Source organism: Coturnix japonica, chromosome Z, assembly GCF_054131305.1.
Source record: "Coturnix japonica strain WE chromosome Z, WE-NBRP24, whole genome shotgun sequence".
NCBI classification, from domain to species: Eukaryota; Metazoa; Chordata; class Aves; order Galliformes; family Phasianidae; genus Coturnix; species Coturnix japonica.
In genome coordinates, this window is record NC_140702.1 from 25,741,362 (window position 1) to 25,766,014 (window position 24,653).

The following is a 24,653-nucleotide window of genomic DNA, read 5'->3' on the forward strand; positions in this document are numbered from 1 at the left end:
CTTGCAGAGTTGTGTCAGAAAACTGGATGATATACTTTGTAGTATTTTATCTTTGTAGCTTCTCAAAACTGCCTAGATTCTAGTATTTTCAGCATGATGTGCAGCATTTCATCAATCTTTATTTGGATTGTTGTGGTAATGTGAAGTTATCTTTATCAGATAATTGTATTCAATGCTTAAGTTGCTTTAGAAGTTAACAGCAAATATTGCAAAGAAAAATTCTGCAATTAGATATTAAATAGTTCTCTGGATTTCATTGAAGACACTGTAATGAAAGGCATTAAGAATAGGCTAAAAAACAAAAAGGACAGGTTAAAAAATGAAACAGTGCAGCAACAACAAAAAAACTGGTTGTCTTTTTTTTTTTTTTTCTTTGATAAAAAACAAAGCCAAAGGACCAAATAAGCACTAGTTGTGATCACTATGAAGGAATATGCTAGTAAAGAACTGAGCAGTAATGGAAAATTAGGATTGTGTACACATACTTTTTCTAGGGGGTTTTGAAAGCAGGAGCCATTCTTCTTCAGATTGTTCGAATGCTTGTGTATTCTTTCCTTATTTTCTTCCCCCAGGCTCTGGCCCGTTCAGCCTTTTTATTGGAGTTTCTTTGAGGCAATATTATTCTTAGTCCAAGTCTGTTGAGGCGCAGTCTGAAGTGATATGGCGTAATTAAGTCTTTCTGTTCTTCTGAATCAGATTTTTTTTCCCTTTTAAATGCAGATTTATAAAGCCTGCACTACAAGAAGAACAAGGAAAGGATTTTAGTGAAGGCACTTCCTGATCCTGAAAAAGTCAGGGGGCTTCAAGCCCATCTTGGACTTCAGACCTCACAACTTTGTGGTAAAAGAAAAGTTTAAAATAGTGCCTTTGGACTTGATCCTTTTATCCTTAATTGGAGAGTAGTGTTGTGCTCCAAATTAGGTAACGTGTGCCACTAGAATCCATCCAAGTCACAGGAAATATGTGTATCTGGCGTACGTAGTAGGTACTTAGAATTTTGCAAAAGTCGTGTCTTAGGTTGGTGTTGGTTTTTTTTGTGTGTGTGTGTATGTGTTCTCAAAATTTATAGTTCTTACTGTGCTGTGGTCTGTGTTTATTGTAAGTGCTGTTTACTTGAGGGTGTCCAATAGTTTATTTTCCAGAAAGTCACACAAGGGTTGTGTTTTCTGTAAGAGTAGGAGGATTAAATACTTGTAGCCTACTTAATTTTTTGCCTTTTGCATGAGCTGTAGAAATAATAAATATATATTTGTGTAGTTGCAGGATGAATTTATAGGTATGCAAGTTCTCTTACCTTTGTTAATGACTGTAGAAAAGACTTCAGATTTGTCGTTAGGAAGGCATTAATGGAGTAATTCAGAATTCTGATATGTCAGGATAAGAGTCATGGAATCTTTTATTAAGCACAGAATCACTGTTTTTAATTATTTGTATATTAGTCAGATCTGTTAGTCCTTAAGGCTTCTACAGAGAATATGTAATTTTAACAACTTTGCATTAGCTCATTCATCACTGAATTGTTGTGATATTATTTAATTCATGGATAGCATCTCTTTGTGTCACCTGTTTTATTCTGTAATGAAAAATTGACGTATGAATTTTAGTTTCCAATTTCACTTGTTTTTATACCTTTTGAGGACAACTCAAATTCTATTGTTTATCTGAAATTTCAAGTTCTTACTCGTTCTTCAAGATCTAATCATAAGCATAAAGCAGGTTTCATTTTAGGAAGAGAAAAATCTTTATCTGTATGTATTATTTTGTTGTAAATATCTGAGACATTCTTCAAGAGTTCAATTGATTATGAAAATTATAGCTGAGATAACAATTCATTTTTGTTACATTTGTAACAGTATTGACAGTCTAAAATTTACAAGAAGCACAAATGGATGTGATACAGAGCATATCACCATTATTAGGTGTATCATGTTAAGTAAGCCGATAGATATCTTTAGACTTTATGTGGTCATAGATTCACTTAGGTTGAGTAAGTCATCTAAAATCAAGTCCAGCTGTTAAATTAATCTACCACTGCCAAGTCTGCCACTAAACCATGTTCCTATGTATGTCTTTGAAATGCCTTCTGGGATCACAGAATCACAGATTCTCAACTGTTCTTCTCAGCTATTACCCTGGGCAGCCTGTCCCAAGGCTTCACAACCATGTCAGTGAAGTTTTTTTTATTTTTCTTTTATCCAAACTAAGCCTTTCCTGGCACATCTTGAAGCCATTCCTTGTTGAGTCCTATTGTTTGTTGCTTGGGAGAAGAGGTAGACCTTGCTAATAACCCACGTCCCCTCAGCTGTACTCATAAGTGCTGTTCACTAGATCCTTCACCAGCTACAGTAAATGAAAAGTCCCTTGAGACGCTATCAGAATCAGAGAGGACACTTGTCTTTCCTCTGGCAGTGTAGGGTGAGACTGTTTGCTTAGCTTATCAGACCACTCGTACTTGTGTGTATTCGAGTTACATCCTTCATTATCTAGCAGAAGATGGTGGAGGTGTTAGGGTTGGTTTTTTTTTTCTTTTTGTGAAGAGTGAGGCCAAAACTACGCAATAAATGAATTCTTAAAATCACAGAATAACAGAAAAATCACTTTCTGTTTGTATCTATCACATGCTAATCAAATAGAATTTCAATAGAAAGCGAAATTTGAAGTCATACTGGGAACAATCTGTATAAGATTAGAATTTAAAACTTTCTTAAACCGGAAACAGTTTAGTAGTCAAACAGTTGAATAAAACAGATAAGTGGAAGTGCACAGCACATGGAAAAACAATGTAGACTAACCAGCTAGCCCTTATGGAAGTGGGAAGGGTCAATGCATTGAAGAATATCACATTCAGAGAGCAATATTTGTATGGTGTCAAACACCATTTTGCCTTTGGATTATTTATGTGGAAACGTTTTGTGTAAAATAAAGCTGAAATACTGTGTTATACTTTGGTTGATGAAGGCTTCAGCAAAAATGGTGTATTCTAGTTTTGGAAAATGTGAGGAAATGAATGTGTGGGAATGCTTAGCAGAAAAATGAGTAATAAGCTGAAGAAACCATACAAAGTGTTGTATGAATATCATCTGTTCAGCTTCAACAGGCTATTAATTGGAAATATGAGACTTCACTTAGAGGTTCATTAGAAAGACAATCAGTTATATTACAGTTGCATTGGAAGAAAGAAAGAGATGTTTGGAAGAAATGTTGTTTAATTTGAAGTAATGAAAGTTTTAAATGTGTATCACCAAAATGGGTGTTAGACCTGCGACTCAGTGTAGACACTTTTGGACATCTTCTGGAGTAGTAGCTACAGCATTTCTCAGATGTGGTTTTGCTGAATTCCTCTTTAAGAGGTCAGATTGAAGAGGTCATTGCAGCCTTTCCGGTACTTAAAAGGGAATTACAAAAAGAAGTGGAATCAACTTCTTACTCCAGTAGATAGTGATGGGACAAAGGGAATGCCTTTAAGATGAAAGAGGGAAGATTTAGGTTGGATATCAGGGGAAAGTTATTCACTGAGAGTGGTGAGGTGCTGGAACACCTGCCCAGAGAGGCTGTTGGTGCTCTGTCCCTGGAGGTGTTCAAGACCAGGTTGGATGGAGCCCTGGGGATCAAGCAGTTTAACCAGAGAAACAGAATTTCACTGAGATCTAGTTGTTGTAATGAGAGAACAACTCTACTTATAAGTGCTGCCTTTGATGCATCTGCAAAGTAATACAAAATAAATCTGCATTAATACAAAGTAAATTTCCTGCTTAGGATAAATACTTTTCGTTCTGACGAACTTCATTTTCACACCTGACAGACATATTTACTATGAAGGAAGAGTGTTTCTTTATTTCTGCTCATGAAAGAGCTGCCTGAGTAGCAGTATTGCATCTTAAATGTTCCCAGAGTTATACTTCTTTTTTTTTTTTTTATTTACTCTAAGTAGATAAGTTTCTGATTATCTAAATATTAACTACTAGCATTATCAGCAATATCAGTTGCTATGCCAGTGCATATTTCCTAACACACTAGAAGACTGTCATTTTACCCCTCCTCACTTATATATTTTTCATATATACCATATCTATGTGTACATATCCTGTTGTATTTATGAAGTAAATATCCTAAATCTCTTAATATTGGAAACTTTTTTGCTATTGTGTTGTTATGTGTTTGGGTGTTATTGTTTTTTATTTATTTCCTGAATATAAATTAGGAAGAAAATGACTTTTTGATCGGTAGCAAAAATTGGACAGATATCCATGAATATCTGCAGAAGTACATTCAGTGTTTTGTTACAGACTTAAGAACTTCATAATTCAAATTATCTGATAAATTGATTTCTTTATATTTTGACTCCGTTTGCTGTTTAAAAGGAAAATTTCTAAAAGAAAATTATGAGCCAAATGGTATTGATGGGTAGCTTAACATACAGAGGCGTATATTTCAATGCTTTGTTATGTAAATTGGAAAAAGTGTGTTTTTTGTGAATCTGCATTTCAGAGGTAAATATTCTTGGTGCACGTGGGAAAAAGATTTGAAATAATACCTGCAGAGTCGAATTTTCTTTGAAACAAACATGAATCAGATTTAAGTAATTTCTGTAACACGATTTTCATATATGAGATTTTGAGTGACTTCCTCTAAACTCTCTTACCTCACTTTCTTGTTAAATAAGTTTTGATTAGGACTGAAAGATATCTTTAAATACTGTCGAATTTTTAGTACTTTTAAAGCTCAGTTTAGAAACTGATGGAGTTGTAGGAAAAAACCTTAATCCTTTTGAAATAATTATTTTTCTACCTTTATTGCTATATAACAGAAATGAATGCAAGCATGAACAGCTCTAGAAAAAAAGGGAAGCAACCCATAACCAGAAAAGTCACTTCAGTTATACTTCTAAGAAGGTCTTGATTCTCATGTAAAAGACAATAAGAATTGTGAACACAACTTAGTAACTCAATACATGTTGTTGTTGTTTTTTCATTTCTGCCAGTGTTTTTGTGTAGATGCTCAGTGATTTGTAGTTCTTAAAGAGTATCTATAGTAATTGTAGATTTTCAAAATAAACTTGTGTAACTGAGTAATGCGGGATGGTAGACTAAGTTGTTGTACATTGTAGCCTCTTGAAGAGGTGGTGGTTGAAACAGTGCTTTGTCACTACAGTTTGAGTTTTTAGTATTAATTCTGGTTTGTCATATCAGTTAAAGGCATCACTTATGAAGTAGGCATTAAAAGAATGGTAATTGTTGAAGGTTTTACCAGTGAATGCATGCAGGTGTTGATATATATATATGTGTGTGTATATATTTGCATATACACATATTTATTCACATTAGTGAAACAAAATAACTTTTTAGTTTAAAAAAAAATAATTGCTGTACTGGACTTTTTGAAGACTATGATTAAAGTTGTTAAGAAACCTAAATCTACATTTTCCACATTTTAACTATGGATGTAGCTAAACTCCTTTATGTGTATTCTTGATAATTTATTTTAGTATGCGAAGAAAGAATTGGAGTTGTCTATGGCTGTGAAAATATTTCACAGAAAATTTACTTTTTTTTTGGTACAGAATAAGCTACTCAAAATTTTCTTTGAAGCTTGAATGTCCATGTTTAGGACAAGAGTTTATTAATGCCATATGCTATGTTATGTAGGAAAAAATCATCATGCATATATGATTTAGATATTCACTTTGGATTTCGGAGACACAGGTAAATATAGGATCAGAAAATTCATGGGTGTCTTTCAAAAAATGTCTGATAGGCAGGTGTCAGAATCTGCTTTTTGGACATTGCAAATATTTATATATCAGGTATTTATTCTATTAAGGAGTAAGAGCTCAGGTCTGCAGCTGTTTCTCATTTTTGAGAATGAATAAATTGAGAGCAGTTTACTCCTCCTGCTGATGCGCAGATGGGGTATATGGTCTCTGCATGAAACAATTGGCCATGGTTATATTTGTAAAGTTACATATTTATTTTTACTTCAGTGCAGTTTATCTTAAAATAGCTTCAGAATTCATTTTCTTCTGGAATAAGTGAAGGAAATGCTGATTATCTTTTTAGCCATTCTTGTGCTTCTTGATGATTTTTTTTTTTTTCTGAAATTTTTCAGTAGGCATTAAAAAAAAATCATAGAATTATAGAATGTTTTGGGTTGAAAAGGACCGTAATAATCACCCAGTTTCAACCTGCCTTGTTATGTGCAGGGTCACCAACAACCAGACCAGGCTGTTCGGAGCCACATCCAGCCTGGCCTTGAATGCCTGCAGGGATGAGGCATCCACAACCTCTTTGGGCAACCTGTTCCAGTGCTTCACCAGCCTCTGTGTGAAAAACTTCCTCCCAGTATCTAACTTAAACCTCCCCTGTCTCAGTTTTCTTGGTTCTATTTTCAAAAAGCAGTACCCTGAATAATAGTTTGCCACTTTGGAACTTTTCATTCTTGCCTTGAAATCTGGAGTAGAAAACCTTTACATACCATCGTATTGTTTCTCTAAGTAATGTAATCTTAACATATTAAGCACTTGTATGATGCATTTGTGGGTGATGTTCTCTGTAATGACAGAGCTTAACTGAAACATGCGGCTTTTTTGTTGCATATAGAATTGAAAGTAGGTGCAGAGGAATGTTATTTAACAACAAACCTTGAGTGGTACTTCAGAAATATCACAAACTATATTAATCAGTGCTTTTACATATGCACAGTATTTATTATCTTACTTAGTGTAAATACTCCAGTCTTGTTGGAGAGAAGAATGCTGTCTTCTAGACTAAGTTCCTTTATCACTACTACTGAAAGTCTGTCCTACCACTGCTACCTTTTATGGCTGCATCACTTTACAAGTACATAATACGCTTAAGATACATTGATTCAAGAGGATATAAAGCATAAGGGTCTTTACCCAAGAGGTAGTTGGATTAAATATGGTGACTATATGCCAGTTGTTAAGACATGGGAAATCGCTGGGAATGTTTTCATATGGAAATCCTATTCATGTAGAGGATAATTTGCTTTTAATGCAGTTAAATAGTATTACTGAAAAGGAATTGTAAGAATTTTACTTACTGGATTGCCCATGTATAGAAAGAATATTTCTGTAATGTTCTGATAGTTGAGGATGTTGGTATACTCTTGAGCTTTTGTGCTGCATTGTCTCTTTTATTTGAATTGTTCCTGACAGTTTTTATGCTCTTTTATTACAGTATACAAACCAATACAACCATTATAAAAACAGTTATGTTAAAGTTTAAAATCTTCAGTGATGTAAGAGTTGTATCAGTAACCTACCCAGTTCTAGAGAAGGGTGTCAAAAAATCATGCAGAAGTTGTTGAGGACTTCAAAAGCTCACCTGGAATAATATTAACTATTGTCTCATTTGTTAGGAGTCTTCATCATAAAATCAGGCCAAAGAAGTGTCCCGGTGTGCTTTTAGTGTTAGTTTACCATGACTAGATACAAGGAAAATAGTTTATATGGACAGCATTCATAGTTTAACAATAATTCCGCACAGGAAGCTTCAAGTTAGGAGCTAAACAGATACATTTGGGTTTTTTTGTTTTTTTTTTTTTTTTGTTTGTTTTTGTTTTTGTTTTGTTGGATGCTCATTCTATTTATGCCAGGCTATTTGAAGCATCTTAATACCAAAAAAAAATCTATTATAGCCTCGATTTTTGTTTATACCACAACTGAGAAGTTGAGCTTTCCTTCTGATTATGAGGTAACAGAGTGGTATTGTTGAACAGTGAGATTGAAAAGAAGAGCCAGAGTTTGATGCAAATGAAAGAAGACAGTGCAGAGTGGGAAGTGGTAGCCTGGTAAGCATTCATAAGCCTTCTCAGTATCAATGGAGTAAAACTGCATTTGTTGAGATTAGAGTAATATTGAAATAAATGAAAATGAAGGTACAGAGTGCAAGGAGAGTGGATGAGATTTAGCAGTATGAAGGAGGAAGGAAGTTCCTTGTGCATCTGCATTACATCTGTAGTTTAAGGGTGGATTAAATTTTGGTGAAGATTGTATAAGTAGTTTCTCTCAAAACAAGGAGTTAAAATTCATGCTTCCTCATCAACTCTTAGCAGTTTGCTGCTGTCTCTCAGTCTGGGAATCTTGCTGTTTCACTATGTGATATATAATCTCAGTATTTCTCTGTCTACTGCCTGAACTTTGCTGAAATAACATCAAACCTGCTAGCAGACCTCACTTTCCTGTGGTGCTTGTGTAGAGGGCCCCTCAGCTGATTTAGATGGGAAAGAAAGTGGTTTGAGGGGTTTAGCTATTGTATAAGTAACTTGTTCTTTGGATGTTAGAGTTTGAAGATGATAATTGAACTTGAAGTTAAGGTATGAGAGAGAATGGTAGTTGAAAAGATACGAGGCAAGAGAGAAAACCACTCACATAATCCTGAGAAATTTGTATATAAAATGGCAGAGAAAATGGGGACATTCTACTTCAGAAATTCTGAAGGGAGGATTTCATAATTATGAAGGAAGTATTGTGGAACCCAATGAAAGATAAGATTTCATGAAAAGTAAACTTTGTTTTATGGTGGAAACATTGAATTGAAGAAGTAATTATAAATTTTGGCAAGAATGTTTTTGTATTGTCAAAGACAGTGAACAGAAGTGAACAGAGAGAAACATCTGGGAAAAGTTGAAAATTGCATGCTCTTGGAGGTTGGCAATGAGAAGATGAGAAATGCAGTGTTAGTCCTAGTCCTACAAATGTGTGAGGCACAAATGTTCTGGTACTGTCTTACTTTTCAGTATCTAAATATATGTGAAATGGTAAGAGAAAAAGCAAACAACACTTTACAATTGTTCTTTTCAGTTTCAAGTGAAATTATTTGGTTAATGATCTAAACTGTGTGCCAAAATGCAAGCGCAGGCCTATTATTGCATACAAATTATCTCTCCTGTACTAGGAGAAATACTAGCAGAAAAACCTACTAGGATTGTCTAGAATTCTGTGGTGCCTTAGTTTGAAAGGGACCTTAAAGATCATCTAGTTCCAGGACTCTGCCACAGACAGGCTTGGGGTTTGGAGCTAATTCAGTGTATACACACTCAGTTTTCATAGAGAATTGTGTTAATTTATAATTTAAACAATTATGAATTTTCCCTTATACCAAAGATAAACTAGCTTCCTTGAAAGATATGAGTCAGGTATGTTTAAGGGTAGTTAAGATTTTAAAAGCTCAGCCTGAAAAATCCACTTGAACTAACCTATGTTTTAATACTTTTAACTATTTATAGAAAGAAGCTGGTAGTTACGATATGAAAGTCATCTATTTTGATTGTACAGTGTTTTCAAAATTATTCTAGGATCTGGAAAATAAAAGCATTAGGGAAAGGAACTTTCCAAGAATTGATGTTAAATATCCATTGTTTCTTGGTTGTTTTGCATATTTATTTGTTGTGATACGTACCTGTTGTTCTAACATTGTTTTGAACCTCTGTATGTAAAATGTATGTGTAGTAGTATTAAACCTGAAGCAGGGAGCTTCTTTGCCAAAAGATAAATTGAAAAATATATTTTTGCAGGTATCTTTTGATTTATAATCCTACTGAACAGGAGAGGTTTTCAGTGGTCTCGGTCATCGTGAATTCACCCAGAGTTAAATTATTATCTCCTTTGGGAAAACCCATTACTGTCCAGATTAGTGCTGTTTGGGATGGAGCTACTACAGTATCACAAGAAGCCTATCAGGTATGTTGCTTTAAGTGGGGAAAAAATAAATATATATATATATATATATATTATTATATATATTATATATATGTATTATTCAACAGATACTGTAGATCCACAGTCAAATAAAGTGAAACATTGATACAAATTAATATAATAATATAAACTCCAAACATTGTCATTTCTGTCTTCTGTAGGTAATGACATTCTGTCACTTCAAGGAAAAAAAAGGACGTATTTAACATAAATTAGAAGTCTTTCTTAAGCTGATAAATTTTTAAACATCTACTTACTATGAGAGTAATGCCTCCTGTTTATTCCTGTGGAATCTACAACATATGCAAAGAGTACCATAACACTATTTGATAGAGGAAATTCTCAGCTACAAAACATGATTTTTCAACGTAGTCACCAGCATTACCTATGCATTTTTGCCAGCGATGAAGAAAAGCCTGCATACCTTGCTTATAAAAATCGTTATGGCTTTCTAAAACCTGGATTGTCTTTCATGTCGTTATTGTCACTGTGGAAACACACTAAAGATAATTCAGTTATTTTTTTTGGTAACTAACACTGTGTGGTAATCAGACAAGGTACAGAAAAGAAGGAATAAAATTAGATGTCTGTAACTCAAACTCTAAACAAATTGTTTTGAGAGGGTTAGTTTTTACTATTACTGTTTTGTGCAGGTGACTTTCTATTTCTAAACAAAATATAATGTGGTTGCTTTAATTTCCTGTATAAATTTGTGAACTTTTATCTGCATTTTTTGTTGTATGTAGAGTTCATATTCAGTTGATATGCAGCATATCTGTAATGAAAAGCATATTTACTCAGAACTGCACATCACATAATCATTGCATTATGTAAGTGGTTTTGATATTAAGTCAGTCAGTGATAGAGACTTCTGTTTGTTACTTCTTCATGTATTTGAGATTTTAATTTTGGAATACCAGTTATAATTTCATATTCATTTACTTCTTGTTGCAGGATTCATTTTGAGCTTATCTTCACTATAAGAAGTTAATATTTTCATGTTTCTAGAAATGGCTTCTTCTTTGTTCCCAACAGGTCTCTTTCTTGGCACATCTACCACCTTTGGGGATTGGAGTTTACCAGCTTTTGGAAGTTCCAAGTTCAGAAGCAATTTTAGCAGACTATAACATATATTTGAGTGGAAGAGATAGCGTTCAGGAGAAGCCAGACAGATTTTTTAAGATAAAAGAAATGCCAAATTCTGTGGATAATATAATTTTAGAAAATTCTTACATGAAACTCTGGTTTTCTGGAATATCTGGATTACTGGAGGTATGTTGCATAACAATGTATGTTATCTTTATAATAATTTTCTTTATATGTTTCTTTATATATATTTTTATATATATTTCTTTATATGTTTATCATAATTTTTACTCTTTTTTGTGGAAACTTAACTCTGCCTATTTCAATCATGATTCTCTGTCCTTAGAAAATAAATACAAAAGAGGATGGTAAAAACCATCAAGTGAAGGTGGAATTTGCTTGGTATGGAACTACCAGTAATCGTGATAAGAGCGGAGCTTATCTCTTCTTACCAGATGGAGATGCCAAGGTAAAACTTTGCACGGAGATTCTAATCTTGTAGTCATTTGAAGCCTTCTGCAAATACAACTTAGATAAACAGTTTTTGCAAACTCTGAGATATGTCTTTGTGACTGTATATAATCACCTCAGTTATTGAAATGATTGGTATAACTTCCTTCTTCTTAGTCTTGGATTTGGATTTAAAAACAAAAGGAAAGTATTATTTTCAAAGCACAAAAGTATGGAAAATATTTGATTCAGTTAAGAATATAAGATGCTAGACTTCACAAGAAATTCAGCGAGATGTGACTGTTCATAGGCTGTAAGATCACTTTCACTTTACATGTTAAAATGTATAGGAGATACCGATTGATCGACTTTCCCAGATTCTTGGTGGTGGAGATTGAGGAGCTTCCAGTTCAGGGTGTAGTACTTTTTAATTGGGATTTGTGCATGTAGGTTAATACAGCAGTTAAGATGCAGAGTCCCTGCTGATGAATATACACAGAGAACAGCAAACTAAGCATCTGTTCTGGTTAAGGTGTTCACTTGCCCATCACTGTTTTAACTTCATAATTATTGGAAGGCAGCAAAATACTCCTACTTTTTTTTTTCTAGTTGGAAATTCAGAAATGGCAGTGTTTTTAAGCTGGCTTTGTATAACCAAGAGAAATCCACTGTGGCACTTTTGGAATGGGGAACAGTGATATTTTAGAAAATAAATGATAAAGATAATGAACTGTTTTAAGAAGCTTGGTGGTTCGCAACATATGTCTTCTGCACATCTTCTGGTGGGGATAAAATTGAATTTATAAAATCAACTTAGATTTGAGTTAGCCCTATAGAAAATATGCAGTGGTAACCATTCTGCTGTATTATGCATGAATCAGTCTAGAACTGGACAGAATCATTTCCTTTTCCCTTAGCAGTCTCTCTTAGAAACATTCTGTTTAAGATTTGCCAGTTGGCAGTTTTGATTTACATAAACGTTTTTATCAGTTATGTTCAACAGGGCTCAATCTTAAATGCCAAATGTCAGAGATTTTGGTTGATAAATACCCAAACAATATGCAAAAACAGTTTGTTGTTTGTTTTTTTCATCAGCTATATTTTCAACGTCTTCACTGTTCTATTTTAAATGCTACTTTGTCTTTTGCTCAAGAACTGTCATGAGTAAAGGAATGTATTATATGAGTGGATGTACAGCTAGAAAATAACACACACACTGGATTTTTATGATCAATGGAATAGAACTACATTTTTATGTAAGATGAAGTGTGGTGTGTTCAGATTTTTGTAGAATAAAAATGAAATCGTGATACTTTAAAAAAAAAGTCTACTTCATCCTTATACAAGCAGAATCATTTGGTTAGAATTTTAATAACAATAATTAGCCCACTGGGAATAAGAATGCGATTTTATCTTAGTTTCTAAAGCATCTTCAACTAATACTTCCTTTCTTAAAAGAAATGCCATCTGTTCAGGATTCTCAGTGTGAGGTGGATTATCTAGCACTTTATAAGTCCTTGTGAGAAGTGGCAGTAGGATCATATATTAGCAGTTTTCTTCATCCTGAGTATGTGTTTTTTTTCCCCATGTTTTACAAAAAGAATTACAAAAAGTGTGTCATAAAATCATTGATGTTGGAAAAGGCCCATGAGATCATCAAACCCAATTATCCACATAACATCACAAATCCACTGCTAAAGCGTGTCCCTAAATTCTGCATCCATATGTTTCTTAAATACCTCCAAGAACGGTGAATCCACTGCTTCCATGGACAGCCTCTTCCAGTGCTTAAGCACTGTTTCTATCCTGTTCCTTATGACCTGGGGTAAGTTTGACAGTCAGAGGCAGCACACAGTGTTTAGCCTTGTGGAATGGCTTAGTTCAGCTGGTTGTTCCGCGTGTGCCATGTGATGGCATTCAAGGAGGTCTGCTTCCATGACCTTCCCTGGTATGTAGATCACAATGGCAGGCCAGTTAATCCCCTATTTCTCCTTCTTGTCCTTCCTGTAGATGGGCATCACTTGTAGTCATCTGGGACCTCCCCACTTAGCTGAGACTGCTGGCACGTTATTGAAAGTGGCTCGGCAGGTCCTTGCACCAGCTCTTATTGTACCCTTATGTGGATCCCATCTGGACTCTTAGACGTGTGGGTGTCCAAGTAGTGTAGTAAAATGTCATCAACAAACTTGATGAGAGTGCAGTCAGTCCTGTTGTCTGTGTCACTGATAAGTATGTTAAAGAGTACTTGTCCCAAGATGGGCCTCTGAGAGATACTCCTCATTACCTGCCTTTTCCAGGACATGAAGCCATTGACCACAACCCTCTGTCTGTAACCTTCTAATTAACTCTTTATCATGCAGCTGTAGAGATAAAACAGTGCTCATCTCATATGTATGTATTTTCTGCAAAGTAGAGCAGAAGCAAAAGATAAAGCAAAAAATAAAGGCGGTATCTTAAATTTTTAAAATGTCAGTGCTGCTGACATTTTTGCTGACAGACAATATCGAGTTTTGGAGGAGAAGACCTTTTTGTCGCACATCACAACAAACACACAGTAGTACATCCTGTTTATGAATTGTAAACATTATTTTTCTCTTTTGATTTTGTGGAAAATGATAAACTCTGTGAATCTGTTTGATCTGGGGTGAAGCATCACTGTTCTATAAACAGGCTAAAATTGTTCACTGTATTTTGTTTTATGTATTTAAGACAAATCAATTTATGATTACCTACTCACAGGCTGTGGTCAATATCACTAAGGAACAGAACAAAGCGGTTTTTCCTAGAGTCAGAGCTAACTGTTTGTGGGATCGATGTGCATGGTTCTTTTTCTTGCTTTACAGAATAATTTTTCAATAAAATTGACTTCTTAGATATGCCCAAACTGGGGAAATCTCTCTTAGGCAGCTGTGCGTATGTACATACATACGTACTGTATGTACTTACACACTCTCAGAATTTGTAATAGGAGGTTTTCATCCAGCAGGATCCCTAGTGCTGGAATTTTTCACCATGTCCTGTCCCCTTTCATGCTTTGACTCTGTGGTTGGACTTGATTTCCTGATTATAGTCTCTAGCTCTTACAGCAGCAAATGCTGCTACTAGTTTAAAAAACAAACAAACAAACACTTTTTTTAATGAAAAATCCCTTTTTATGTCTGTCAGGTCTACCAATTGCATTTACTTGTCAGATAAGATGGATCTACATTATCTATCTACTTAGCCTTGAAGCCCAAGGAAAAGATAACGGGATCTTTCTGCGTTTTGTTAGCCAGACTGGGATGTACTTCTGCAAAAATGGAGAGACTGTCCATTTAGAATATCATCCTGTATCCTTCTTCAGATCTTCCCTCGCAAACAGGTTGAGGCCTATTCCTTAAGCATAGGATCTTGTCTCTGAATGTTTCCCTTGTTTTTGCATGCCTGATAAGAGGAAATGGAAAGTATATAAGGACAGTTAACTGGAAAAAGCTTACAGTGCTCCAGTATTGGCTCCCTTTGAAGTGTCTTTTCTCTCCTTGGTGATATGCATTTCCTTTAAGCATCACAAATATCACTTGGAGATCTGCCCTACATGGTGCTTTTTGTTTTTGAAATACTAAAATTCCTGTTTTCTCCCTTATGCCATGTAATTCTTAAAATAGTTCTTGAGAAGTCATAGCATTTTCTTTGTTTCCTGAAACACTTGTGTAATCTTGTGTGCTGCCGTATGAATCGTAATAAGCTGCTGAGATGCCACTTTCCTTGACGAGGGCAATTGAGTGCATGCTGGGAAGCTTTCCTCTGGACATTTTTGGTGCAGAAGTTATGTGCTCTATCAGTATTGTGCCAGAAATTTTTAGACTACATTAATGTTAGTAGTGGATGGCTAGTAGTACTTCAGTTGACTTCAGGGGAAGACTATTACTAGTCATTTTTCATGCCTTCAAACTATAACATGCCATGCAGTCTTCCACAGAAGCCAAGAAACTTATATGAAGGCAAGTATGCAGTCATTCCTCTCCCACTGGCACTTCAGCACGGAGTTCTTGCTGAGTAGTTCAGGATACCCCTGGGAGCAGCGACATAATATTCTGCTCCAAACAGTCTCCCTTAAAATTTCTGCCTCAACATTTTTTCATCTTCCAAGAGCAAGCTGTTATATTTCTCTTGAAAACTGGTACTCAGAAATGGTTTCTGAGCCCCTCAACTTATGATTTTGTTATCCCATTTCTGAAAACATGTGACTTCCAGGCTAAACAAATCCTGTCGCAGAAGGCTGCTGAGCTTTGTACAATGAAGCTGATACCAGGGAGGCTGAGGGAAATGGGTATTATGGCAACTATTCTCCTGAGCTGTTTAAGAAATTAAGTTTTGAAACTGTACATGAGTTTTGAAAATAGTTCTGTAGTTGTTTGTTCCCGTCATTTAGAAAGTGTTTGAACAGCAAGAGACTTACTTTTTGCATTTCAAATCTTCAGATCAAATATATCTTTGTTTTTCAAAGTCACGACCTGTTCACAGGCCTTTGTGCATCTCACTAGGGAAATTTGCATTGGTACTAGACTAATTGTTCATTCAGTGCGTAAAGTTCCCCTGCTTAAAAGCTTGATTCATTGAAGTATTTTCAGTATGGCAAATCTGGTCATGGTCTGAGTTCAGTGCACCTCCAGATGACTCTTAAGATTCTTTTCTCTGCTCAGAGATATGATTTAGCAGAGGGTTGTTAAGACTTAGGGTACTATGGTTAGGCTGCAGTTGGACTTGATGATCTTTAAGGTCTTTTCCAACCTATGTGATTCTGTGATTCCTGGGATTAGTGCTTTCTTAAAATGATAAGTATGAATTGGGAGTATTTGTTGTTCCTTCAGTACTGTATTTGTACAAGTTTCCTATTTCCCCAGCAAGCAGAAAGCAGCAATCATCCGTCCGGTTTGTATTTCCACAGGTTACCTGGGAAAAAAGTCTGAACCCCTCTTAGCCACAACCTCCATATAGGTGGTTGTAGAGATTGATAAGTTCCCTGAGCTGCAAACTAAACAATCCCAGTTACCTCACCGCTGTTCCCCATAAGACTTTTGTTCCAGACCCAGCATTGTTATCCTTCCCTGGACATGCTTAACAGCCTCGGTGTTTTTCTTGTGGTGATCTCATTGATTGGGAGAGCTGATATGGATTTACGTACAACTTGGAGACTGGGATATGAACATAGTTTTTGTTGTGTTGTCTCATAACCTGAGAACTGTGAAGTGCATCTTATTTAAGCTTTCTGCTGGTGTTGGAATAGTGTATTTTGATGGTAGTTGTCAGTATTGCCATCATGTTTTATGCTAACAGGTCAGTTGGTATAACAATCCTCCATTTTTTTATTATTATTTTTGTAAATTTTTTTTTTTTTAATTAAAAAAAAATCTACTAGTAAGTTCACAGACTTACTACAAATAGCATCTCTCCATTTTACTGTTTTGTTTTTAGATAAATTGCAGGGCTGGAGTGGACAGGCTGAGACTGAGAAATATTCTTTCAAACATAGAAATAAGGCCATAAGTTAAGTATTTCTTTGCTGATAGGATGTATGTAGCAGACTGCTGCTCATGTAATTAGTGTTCTTCTCTGCAGTAATTTTATCTTATTTGCTTGACTTGAAAACCTCAGATTTTTCAAGCTCATTTTTTGATAGTTCTCTTGGTTTTTGCCAAACTGAGGGCTTTCTTGCCCTAATCACCATGGAGAACTTGGAAATGTTTGTTATTCCATCTCCCTGTCAGTAATGCACTTTCTCTATGATGTTTTAATCAAAACACATATTTTAGGAGGAAGTAGTCACAGGTTAAATGAGTTTGTCTTTTTTCTTGTGTGAGAGGCAAACACAGATATCAATCAGTTCTGCAAGGGGAATAGGAGAGATTCAGTTTCCAGTGACTGATATTGTCAGTTTTTCATCACGACAGGAGAATCCAAAAGCTATCTCATAGTCTAACCTGAGGCCTGATCTTCAGACATTCGTTATCATACTATACTAATTTCACCTGGCCTTCTTACTCTTTAATACTTTACTCCTAGCAAATACTTTCTGACCTAGCAAATGTATTTTGCGTGACATCCATTGTACTGGCAGACTAGACGCCTTGGAATCAGCCTATCATTTTCTCAGATGAACTGTTGAATAGCCTGTGTTTCCACATAAGGGCTTCTGTACTATTTAACGGTATAAAATGTTGGTGTTAGTTGAACCCAGGGGAAAAAACACTATGTGTGAAATATGTTACTGGTGTCTAAGAAACTGAGTCCTTTACGAGATTGTTGTATGAAACATTACTATGGTTGATAGCTGCAGAGTTGCCTCTTGGAACTCTGGCAGTAGGTTTTTTTGTTTGTTAGTTTGTCTTGTTTCATTTTGTTTTTGTTTTCCTTAAGCTTTAACAATAAATGTATGTAATAAAGGTATTCAGCCCTTAAAGGGCCTATAAACAAGATGGAAACTGATTATTTTTATACAGTCTGAATGTGATAGTACAAGGGAGAATGGTTTTAAACTAAGTAAGGGGAGATTTAGGTTGGATATTAGGAAGATGGTGAGACACTAGAACAGATTGTAAGGAGAAGCTGTGGATGCCCCTTCTCTGGTGGAGGTATTGAAGGCCAGATTGAATGGGTGTCTTGAGCAGCCAGATCCAGTGGATGGCAACTCTGTGCCCACATCAGGTGAGTTGCAACAGGATGATCTTTAAGGTCTTGTCCAACCCAAGCAGTTCTATATTTTTGTGCTTTTATAAAGCATATAGTATATACAATCTAGTTTGAAATCATCTCGTGATAGGAATAGAGGGAATGGCTTCAAGTTGTTCCAGCAGAGGTTCAGGTTGGACATTAGGAAATACTGCGTTTCTGGAAAGAGTGGTCAGGCAGTGGAATGGGCTGCCCAGGGACGTGGTGAAGTCACTGACCCTTGAGGAGTTCAGGGAACGTTTGGATGTTGTGTTAAGGGACATGGTTTAGTGAGAACTGTTGGTGGTGGGTGGATGGCTGGACGGGGTGATCCTGTGGGTCTTTTCCAACCCTGGCAATTCTATGATACAGCTTTAAAAGTGTCACCAGTTGCTTAGCTGAGAATTGGAATGTGTTGTGACTAAATAGTTAAAGTGCTTTGATAACCATTCTGCTACTCTGTGAGAGAGGAAACAAGCTGTCACTTGACTTTTCTTACTTTTACCCTGTTCTACCCTGAGTTCCAGGGAGCTCCCCAGTCAAAGCAACTGTAGGTGTTTCTGATCTACATTACCCCTTCTATTTTCAGAAAGACACGAATGCTGGTCTGTAAAACAGTGCAGAGGGAGTTATACGGTGTGTACCACTGTTACAGTAATCTGCATTCCAACAAAAGGCAGTCAAAACCCCATCTGTCATAGATTGTGAAACTGCCTATTTGATTGCTGATTAGCAAATATAATTTTGCTGTCATTATGCGCAATTTAGATAATTTACAGTAGTATAATGCTGTGTTTGTCTGTAGGTCTCGTATCTATTAATCATTGTAGAATACGTTTAAGATATGTAATGATGGTTATTGTAATTTCAACTAAAGGAAAAGTGGGACTTAAGATAAACTTTGGTGAACAAAGTTTTATTTTTTCCACCAAGTTTTTAGGCTAGCCTTAGATACAGGATAAGTTATTTGAAAACAACTATTTATCCAAAAAAAGGCTATATATATATATAAATATATAATTTTTCTTTTTTTTTTTTTTTTTTTTTTTTTTTGCAGCCTTATATTTTTACAGATCCACCTACTGTCAGAGTTACTCATGGAAGAATTTTCTCTGAAGTTGTGTGTTTTTTCCACCATGTGACACATACCATGCGACTCTATAACATCCAGGGTAAGTGCTGTGAACTGGATCTCTCTCACTGAGTTCTCTTTGGTTATTTTTCAACACTCTGGTCTTGTGAATAGAACTTTTTACTTATTAAAAAGATTCAGATTGAAATCTCAACTGGGTACAGTGTAATGAATACGATCCTTTTGTAAGCCTTTTCCTAGTTATTAAGCTGACATGCTTAAACATAAAGATTTCTTGGAGCTCTTTCAGTATTAGGAAATCTTACAGTATAGATTATAGAAAGTGGGTTCCAAATCGTTAGGTCATCTGAGTACTACAGGTAATAATAGGTTATGAAAATGAAAAACTGCGGTATATTTTAGTGATGATTAAACATTTTAACAAACTTAATTTTCTTCATAGCTTCAGACTTACTGGCATAGGTACAGTGTCTTCTCTAAAATCACAAAGAATGACAACTTACCTGTGACCAAAGTTAATAGCAAAGTAATTCTAGATGAAACTCTAGATCACCTCCCTTATGAATACAGTCTAAGATGTTACATTGTAATTTGATGAAAATTTTGAAGAAAAATGTTTACACAGTATAATTTTATGCGATCAATACGTAAAATGGGTCAGGGGATGAAGACCATCTAGTGTAAATGTACTGAGTTGCTGAAAGTGTTTGAAGGAAGTTATTTTGATATGTGGATTTCAGTAAATTGAACTGTCAAGCAAGATGGAAAATTGCATAAGAAGGTTGTTTAAGGTAGTAAAGGGGAGAGAAAACATCTGAATGAACCTCTCATATGTTGAATGAGGTAGTTTTGGAATGGTATTTCCTTATAACATTTCTTTTTCTTTAATCTGTGCCTGCTAGGGTTGTTACACTTTCACAGTTCACAAGAAATGAGCTGTCAATGAAAATCTTGCTAGCTATTTCCTAATGCCTAAGTTTATCTTTCATCTCAAGTACAATTATTAGTTATGTTCTTTTTTTTTCTTTGGCAATTTGTGATTCATCTCACTGTTTCCAGTAATTACATCATTACCTATCCACTCGTACTGAAGTCCTGTACCACCTTTCCAGCTGTTACAAGGAAAGACAGCAACTTTTTAAATACAGTTTCACCTTACTTTTATTGTGTGTTTTGAATGTGGATTTCTTCATATGAAATGGCCTTTTGACTTTACATCGTAGTGAGGTCAGTTTTATTGGCTTTGTAAGGAAAGCTATTTGTATAGCATTACTTAATTAAGGAAGGTATTTTAAGGTCTTAATAAATATATAAAGTAAAAAAAGCAAGCGGATAGAAATACACACATGCCCTTGTGTGTGTGCCTTTATTTTCTTTTTAAATAGACATGACATCCTTTTATAAGTCTACCTGCTTGGAAAGGGGTGCAAAGCTTGAGCAATTGGCTAATCCAGCTTGACGGAAGTTCTAAGTTAAAATTTAAATGGTTTGTTTTCTTTCCATTAGCATCTGTTGTTGATATCAGTGTAATTTTTATTTTTATTTTTCTTTTTTCATCAGGCTACTTAAGTTTTATTGTGCTTCATAACTGTATTTTACATTAGCTCAAATTATGCAGTAGGGAAGAGCTGACTGTAATTCATGCTATGTTCATTTTAAAACTGTAAACTAAAAATATTGTATCCTTGTTCATTGTGTGCGTGGTTTAATGGACTTACTGCAAAGTAGTTGGAAAAGCCACAATTGAATGCAAAAAGAATAGAACACAACTAGGCCTGGGAAAATAGATTTACCTAAAGCCAAATAGTTTTCAGTTTGTACTGTGGTGTAATCACCGTTGATAAATATGAGCTTTTAACAGCTGCTGATACTACTGATGGCGAAGTTCAGATTTTAAAAAGATGAGGAAACAAATACAGAGTTTAATACCCTTTTCAAACCAGGCAGCAAAATCAAAACCTGGCTGTATTTTATACACAACGTAAAAACTGAAGAAAGTTCCAGGTTGTTTAAGAATTTGCTAAAATAAAAACCTATTTGAGGAACATTCATATTCTCAAATAAAACTGCCATCTGTACTGTAAAATTATTTATGTAGAAAGAAGATCTTACTAGCGACAGAGTGCTTAGGAATCTAGGAATTTTATTGTGAAGATGTTTCACCCTTTTGCATGAGCTTTTGACTGCCTAGGAACCCAACTGGTGATGATCTTGCCCATGAGTGAATTAGCGTACAGTCAGCAGTTGGAAAAAAAGGAAGAATTCAGAAGAAAAGTTTTTAAATCTTCAAGCTTTAAAGGACTGAACCAATTAGTCTCTTGCTTTCTACCATCCTCTGTTTACAACCTGTCAGGCAAGCACAGTGTAATCTCTTGAGTACCAAGAGAAATTTAATGTTTCTGTTCCATTTGGCACATTTCTTTTTTAGCTGTTAGTTAAACTGTTAAACTACAGGAAACGTGGTCTTAAGCTGTTTGAAAAAGTAAGATTTTTGGAAAAGGTATGCAACTTTCAGTGTAAGACACTGGGAAAGTCATACTGTGCATTTATCTGCATGTTCAGATAGTTAATTTTTCCATTAATGAAGTGGGCAACAATCAGCAAAGATTTGCATCCTGATTAGCACTGGAACTCTTAGACCTGGCAGCAGCTTTTAAAAATTAAGACTCTGAAAGCATCTTTTTTCATTTAGGTTTGGAAGGCCAGTCTATCGAGGTTTCCAATATTGTGGATATCAGAGGAGAATATAATCGCGAGCTTGCAATGAGAATTTCATCTGACATAAACAGTCAAAATAGATTCTTTTCCGATCTTAACGGATATCAGGTAATTATTCTCTACTAATTCTAAAAGGCCTGGGTCTCAGTTTTCAACTGATTATAAAGAATGAGTCATACTAATCAAACACTCATGTTACAGTCCACTTTACCGCTTAAAGGAGAATAGGCTCTTAGAATGTATCCCTATTATAAAATCGGTTTAGATAAGCTGATGCAGCAATTGTTTTCTTTCAGATTGCAAAGTTCATTAGCTATACCTCTGTGTCCTTTAGAAAACAAGAAGTGTAATACAACAGTACACAATAAGCCTTTCTGCTGTTCTAATGTCTTGCATGCCTTTTCCCCTTCATCTGTTTGATTTGGGCCTTTGGTCTTGCACAAAGCATAAGCGTACTTCCCAGTAGCACAGAGAATTACTAAGAGTAACCTAGAGAACAAATATTTGATGCTGTGATAGAAATAAGTAGATGGTACATTTTCAGAGTGTAATAACATACTCTATCGGTAATAAATCTGATGAAATAGTGTGACTGTCTTTCTTGGACTCTGAAGCACGGACAAAAAATAAGTATTTTCTTTTCCTGATCTTCCTTCCTTGCTAAAGTCTGGCATTGTGAATACACTAGAAGTCTGCCCGCTGTTCTGCCTGTTAGTGTGTAGAGCTGCTTTTTGCTAGAGACGGTGAATATTTAAACATGAAAGTACTTTAAATACTATTATTCGTTTTCATGTACCATTCAGGAATTCTTCCAGTGCTTAAATAAGACCCCATTATATACCAGCAATTGCTTTTCTGCTATCTTCAATCTATTCACTGCTGGCTCTCTAGAGGAGAAAATATTTTCTCTCATTCTATGACTGATTCTTCTTTTTTCTTTTCTTTTCTTTCTTTTTTTTTTTTTTTGTACATTCCCTTGATGAATCTTTTAGTTTTGAAAAAATGTTCTTTGATCTGAAAGTACATTGAAGTTATCATTTCCAAATAGATAGTTTTAGCCACAAATCTCCAAAAAGGTAAATAATACAGTTGAGTGGATACTTTGGTGCTGGTTGTCAGTCATTTCTTCTAAAGCACATAGGATTTATGTCTGAGAATGTCTTTGTAATTTAAATGCATAAAAAATATATTTTATCAAAGTCTGTGTTCATACTGTAGATCCAGCCCAGACTGACAATGACCAAATTGCCTCTTCAAGCAAATATCTATCCTATGACTACAATGGCTTATATCCAGGACTCTGGTTTTCGTTTGACACTTCATTCAGCTCAGTCTCTGGGTGTTGCAAGCTTGAAAAATGGTAAGAAGGAGATAGGTATTACAAAGATCCGTTTCATTATTATCTGAAATAGTTCACTCAAAGATTACTACATTACTATACCTACTCATACTTGAAGAAAACAAATAAGTTCTTCCAGCTGTGACTGGTTTTAAAATATATCTATAGAAGAAGAGCTGGAGATTGTTCCCACATGAGATCCTGTCATCTTCATTGGAAAATATGTCTCAAATTAGAGGAAATTGATCATGAAAAGTTGTCAGAACCAGGTATATTTCATCCAAGAATGCTGATGAAACTCAAGGATGAAACAGCATCACTAAGTGGTTTCTACTGCTCTGATACAGGAAGACTGAAGATGGATAAAGTGATGTTGTCTGTTTTCTTCATCTGATTTTAAAGTAGAGAGCTTAAGGTGAAATTGATGTAGCCTAATATCCCTATCAAGAAAAACATCAGCAGCTTTTTGAAAGATTGGAATTGTTGGAATAAAGAAATAGACTTACCTCTGGTGAATATCAACACTACTTCTTTTAAAGGAAAATCATACCTCAAAAATTTAATGGAGTTAGTTGAAAGAGTTGATTATGTTATCAAGAAATTAATAAAACCAGAAACTGTTCCAAAAACTTCCAATTTTCTTTTCAATAAACTGTCATCTTAATGTCCGTTCTGACAGACTGTGGGTATCATCCTACGGTGGTAAAAATATTATTATGCCTTACTTATTTTAGGGCAAAGTGTTTTTATATGTTGGTATTTCCCTTACGTAAATATGTGATGAAGACTAAGTCTTCAAAGGCTCAATTGCTGAAAGAGCCTGTATTTGTGCTTTAACTGTCTTAGTCTATGCACAGGAACACATGCGGTGTGCGAGACATAGAGAGATCCTCTGTCTTCCTTCAAACTACGGGAATTGAGAGTAGTGCTGTATGCGGTATTTCACATAAATGTCAGGGAGAAATTGTCTTTCTGCGAGCATTTGTTTAATCCAGTTGAGGGCATTAGGATTTTTTTACCCTAATCCAGTTATAACAAAGAGCAAAATATGTATCCCATACTTGTTAATGGTATTAATCATTTAATTGTCTGACTCTTTTTAGCCAACTGTTATGTCATTTAAGGTCCAAGAACTAGTTAGCAACATCAGATATTTACTCTGCATTCATTAAAGAGTATTTTATATTAATAAAGAATAAATTTATCTCACTTGTTATCATTAAGTAGTGTTTAGTAAAATTAATGTGTTTATTTCTCCTGAGGATATGTAAGATGCCTTAACAAAGAACAGAAATGGAGCTGAAAGTTCTCTGGCTGTGCTCTGTGTTTTGTGACAATTTTTTGAAGGGTCTTGAAAGAGAAACCTGAAGCATTGTAATTGAAGCAGATGCCTTAAGTCGTAGATAGTATGTCTCAAGGTATAGGTCACCATTTGCATTTTTCTGAATGGCTGATTTATTATTTCTATCTCCTTCCTGTATTAGAGGCAGTTTCTTACTATGAAACAGTTAACTCGTATGCTGTTAGACAGTCCCAGCAGTGTGGAGTTGGATTTCTTACTG

The 24,653-nt window shown here is 35.2% G+C and overlaps 1 protein-coding gene across 3 annotated transcripts in view; it reads left to right on the top strand.

The window, feature by feature from the left end:
* The window catches only part of MAN2A1 (mannosidase alpha class 2A member 1), a 101,191-nt gene that overhangs the window by 53,473 nt on the left and 23,065 nt on the right, over positions 1 to 24,653 (top strand). For 2 of the 3 annotated variants that reach the window (XM_015849447.2, XM_085528492.1), the window contains exons 13-18: positions 9,535 to 9,700; positions 10,754 to 10,990; positions 11,151 to 11,273; positions 18,999 to 19,113; positions 21,727 to 21,860; positions 22,971 to 23,112. In XM_015849447.2, the coding sequence (XP_015704933.2) occupies positions 9,535 to 9,700; positions 10,754 to 10,990; positions 11,151 to 11,273; positions 18,999 to 19,113; positions 21,727 to 21,860; positions 22,971 to 23,112 (917 nt within the window). Of the gene's footprint in view, positions 1 to 720; positions 841 to 9,534; positions 9,701 to 10,753; positions 10,991 to 11,150; positions 11,274 to 18,998; positions 19,114 to 21,726; positions 21,861 to 22,970; positions 23,113 to 24,653 lie in introns of those variants that run through there. The other variant, XR_014939255.1, reaches the window with a different exon arrangement.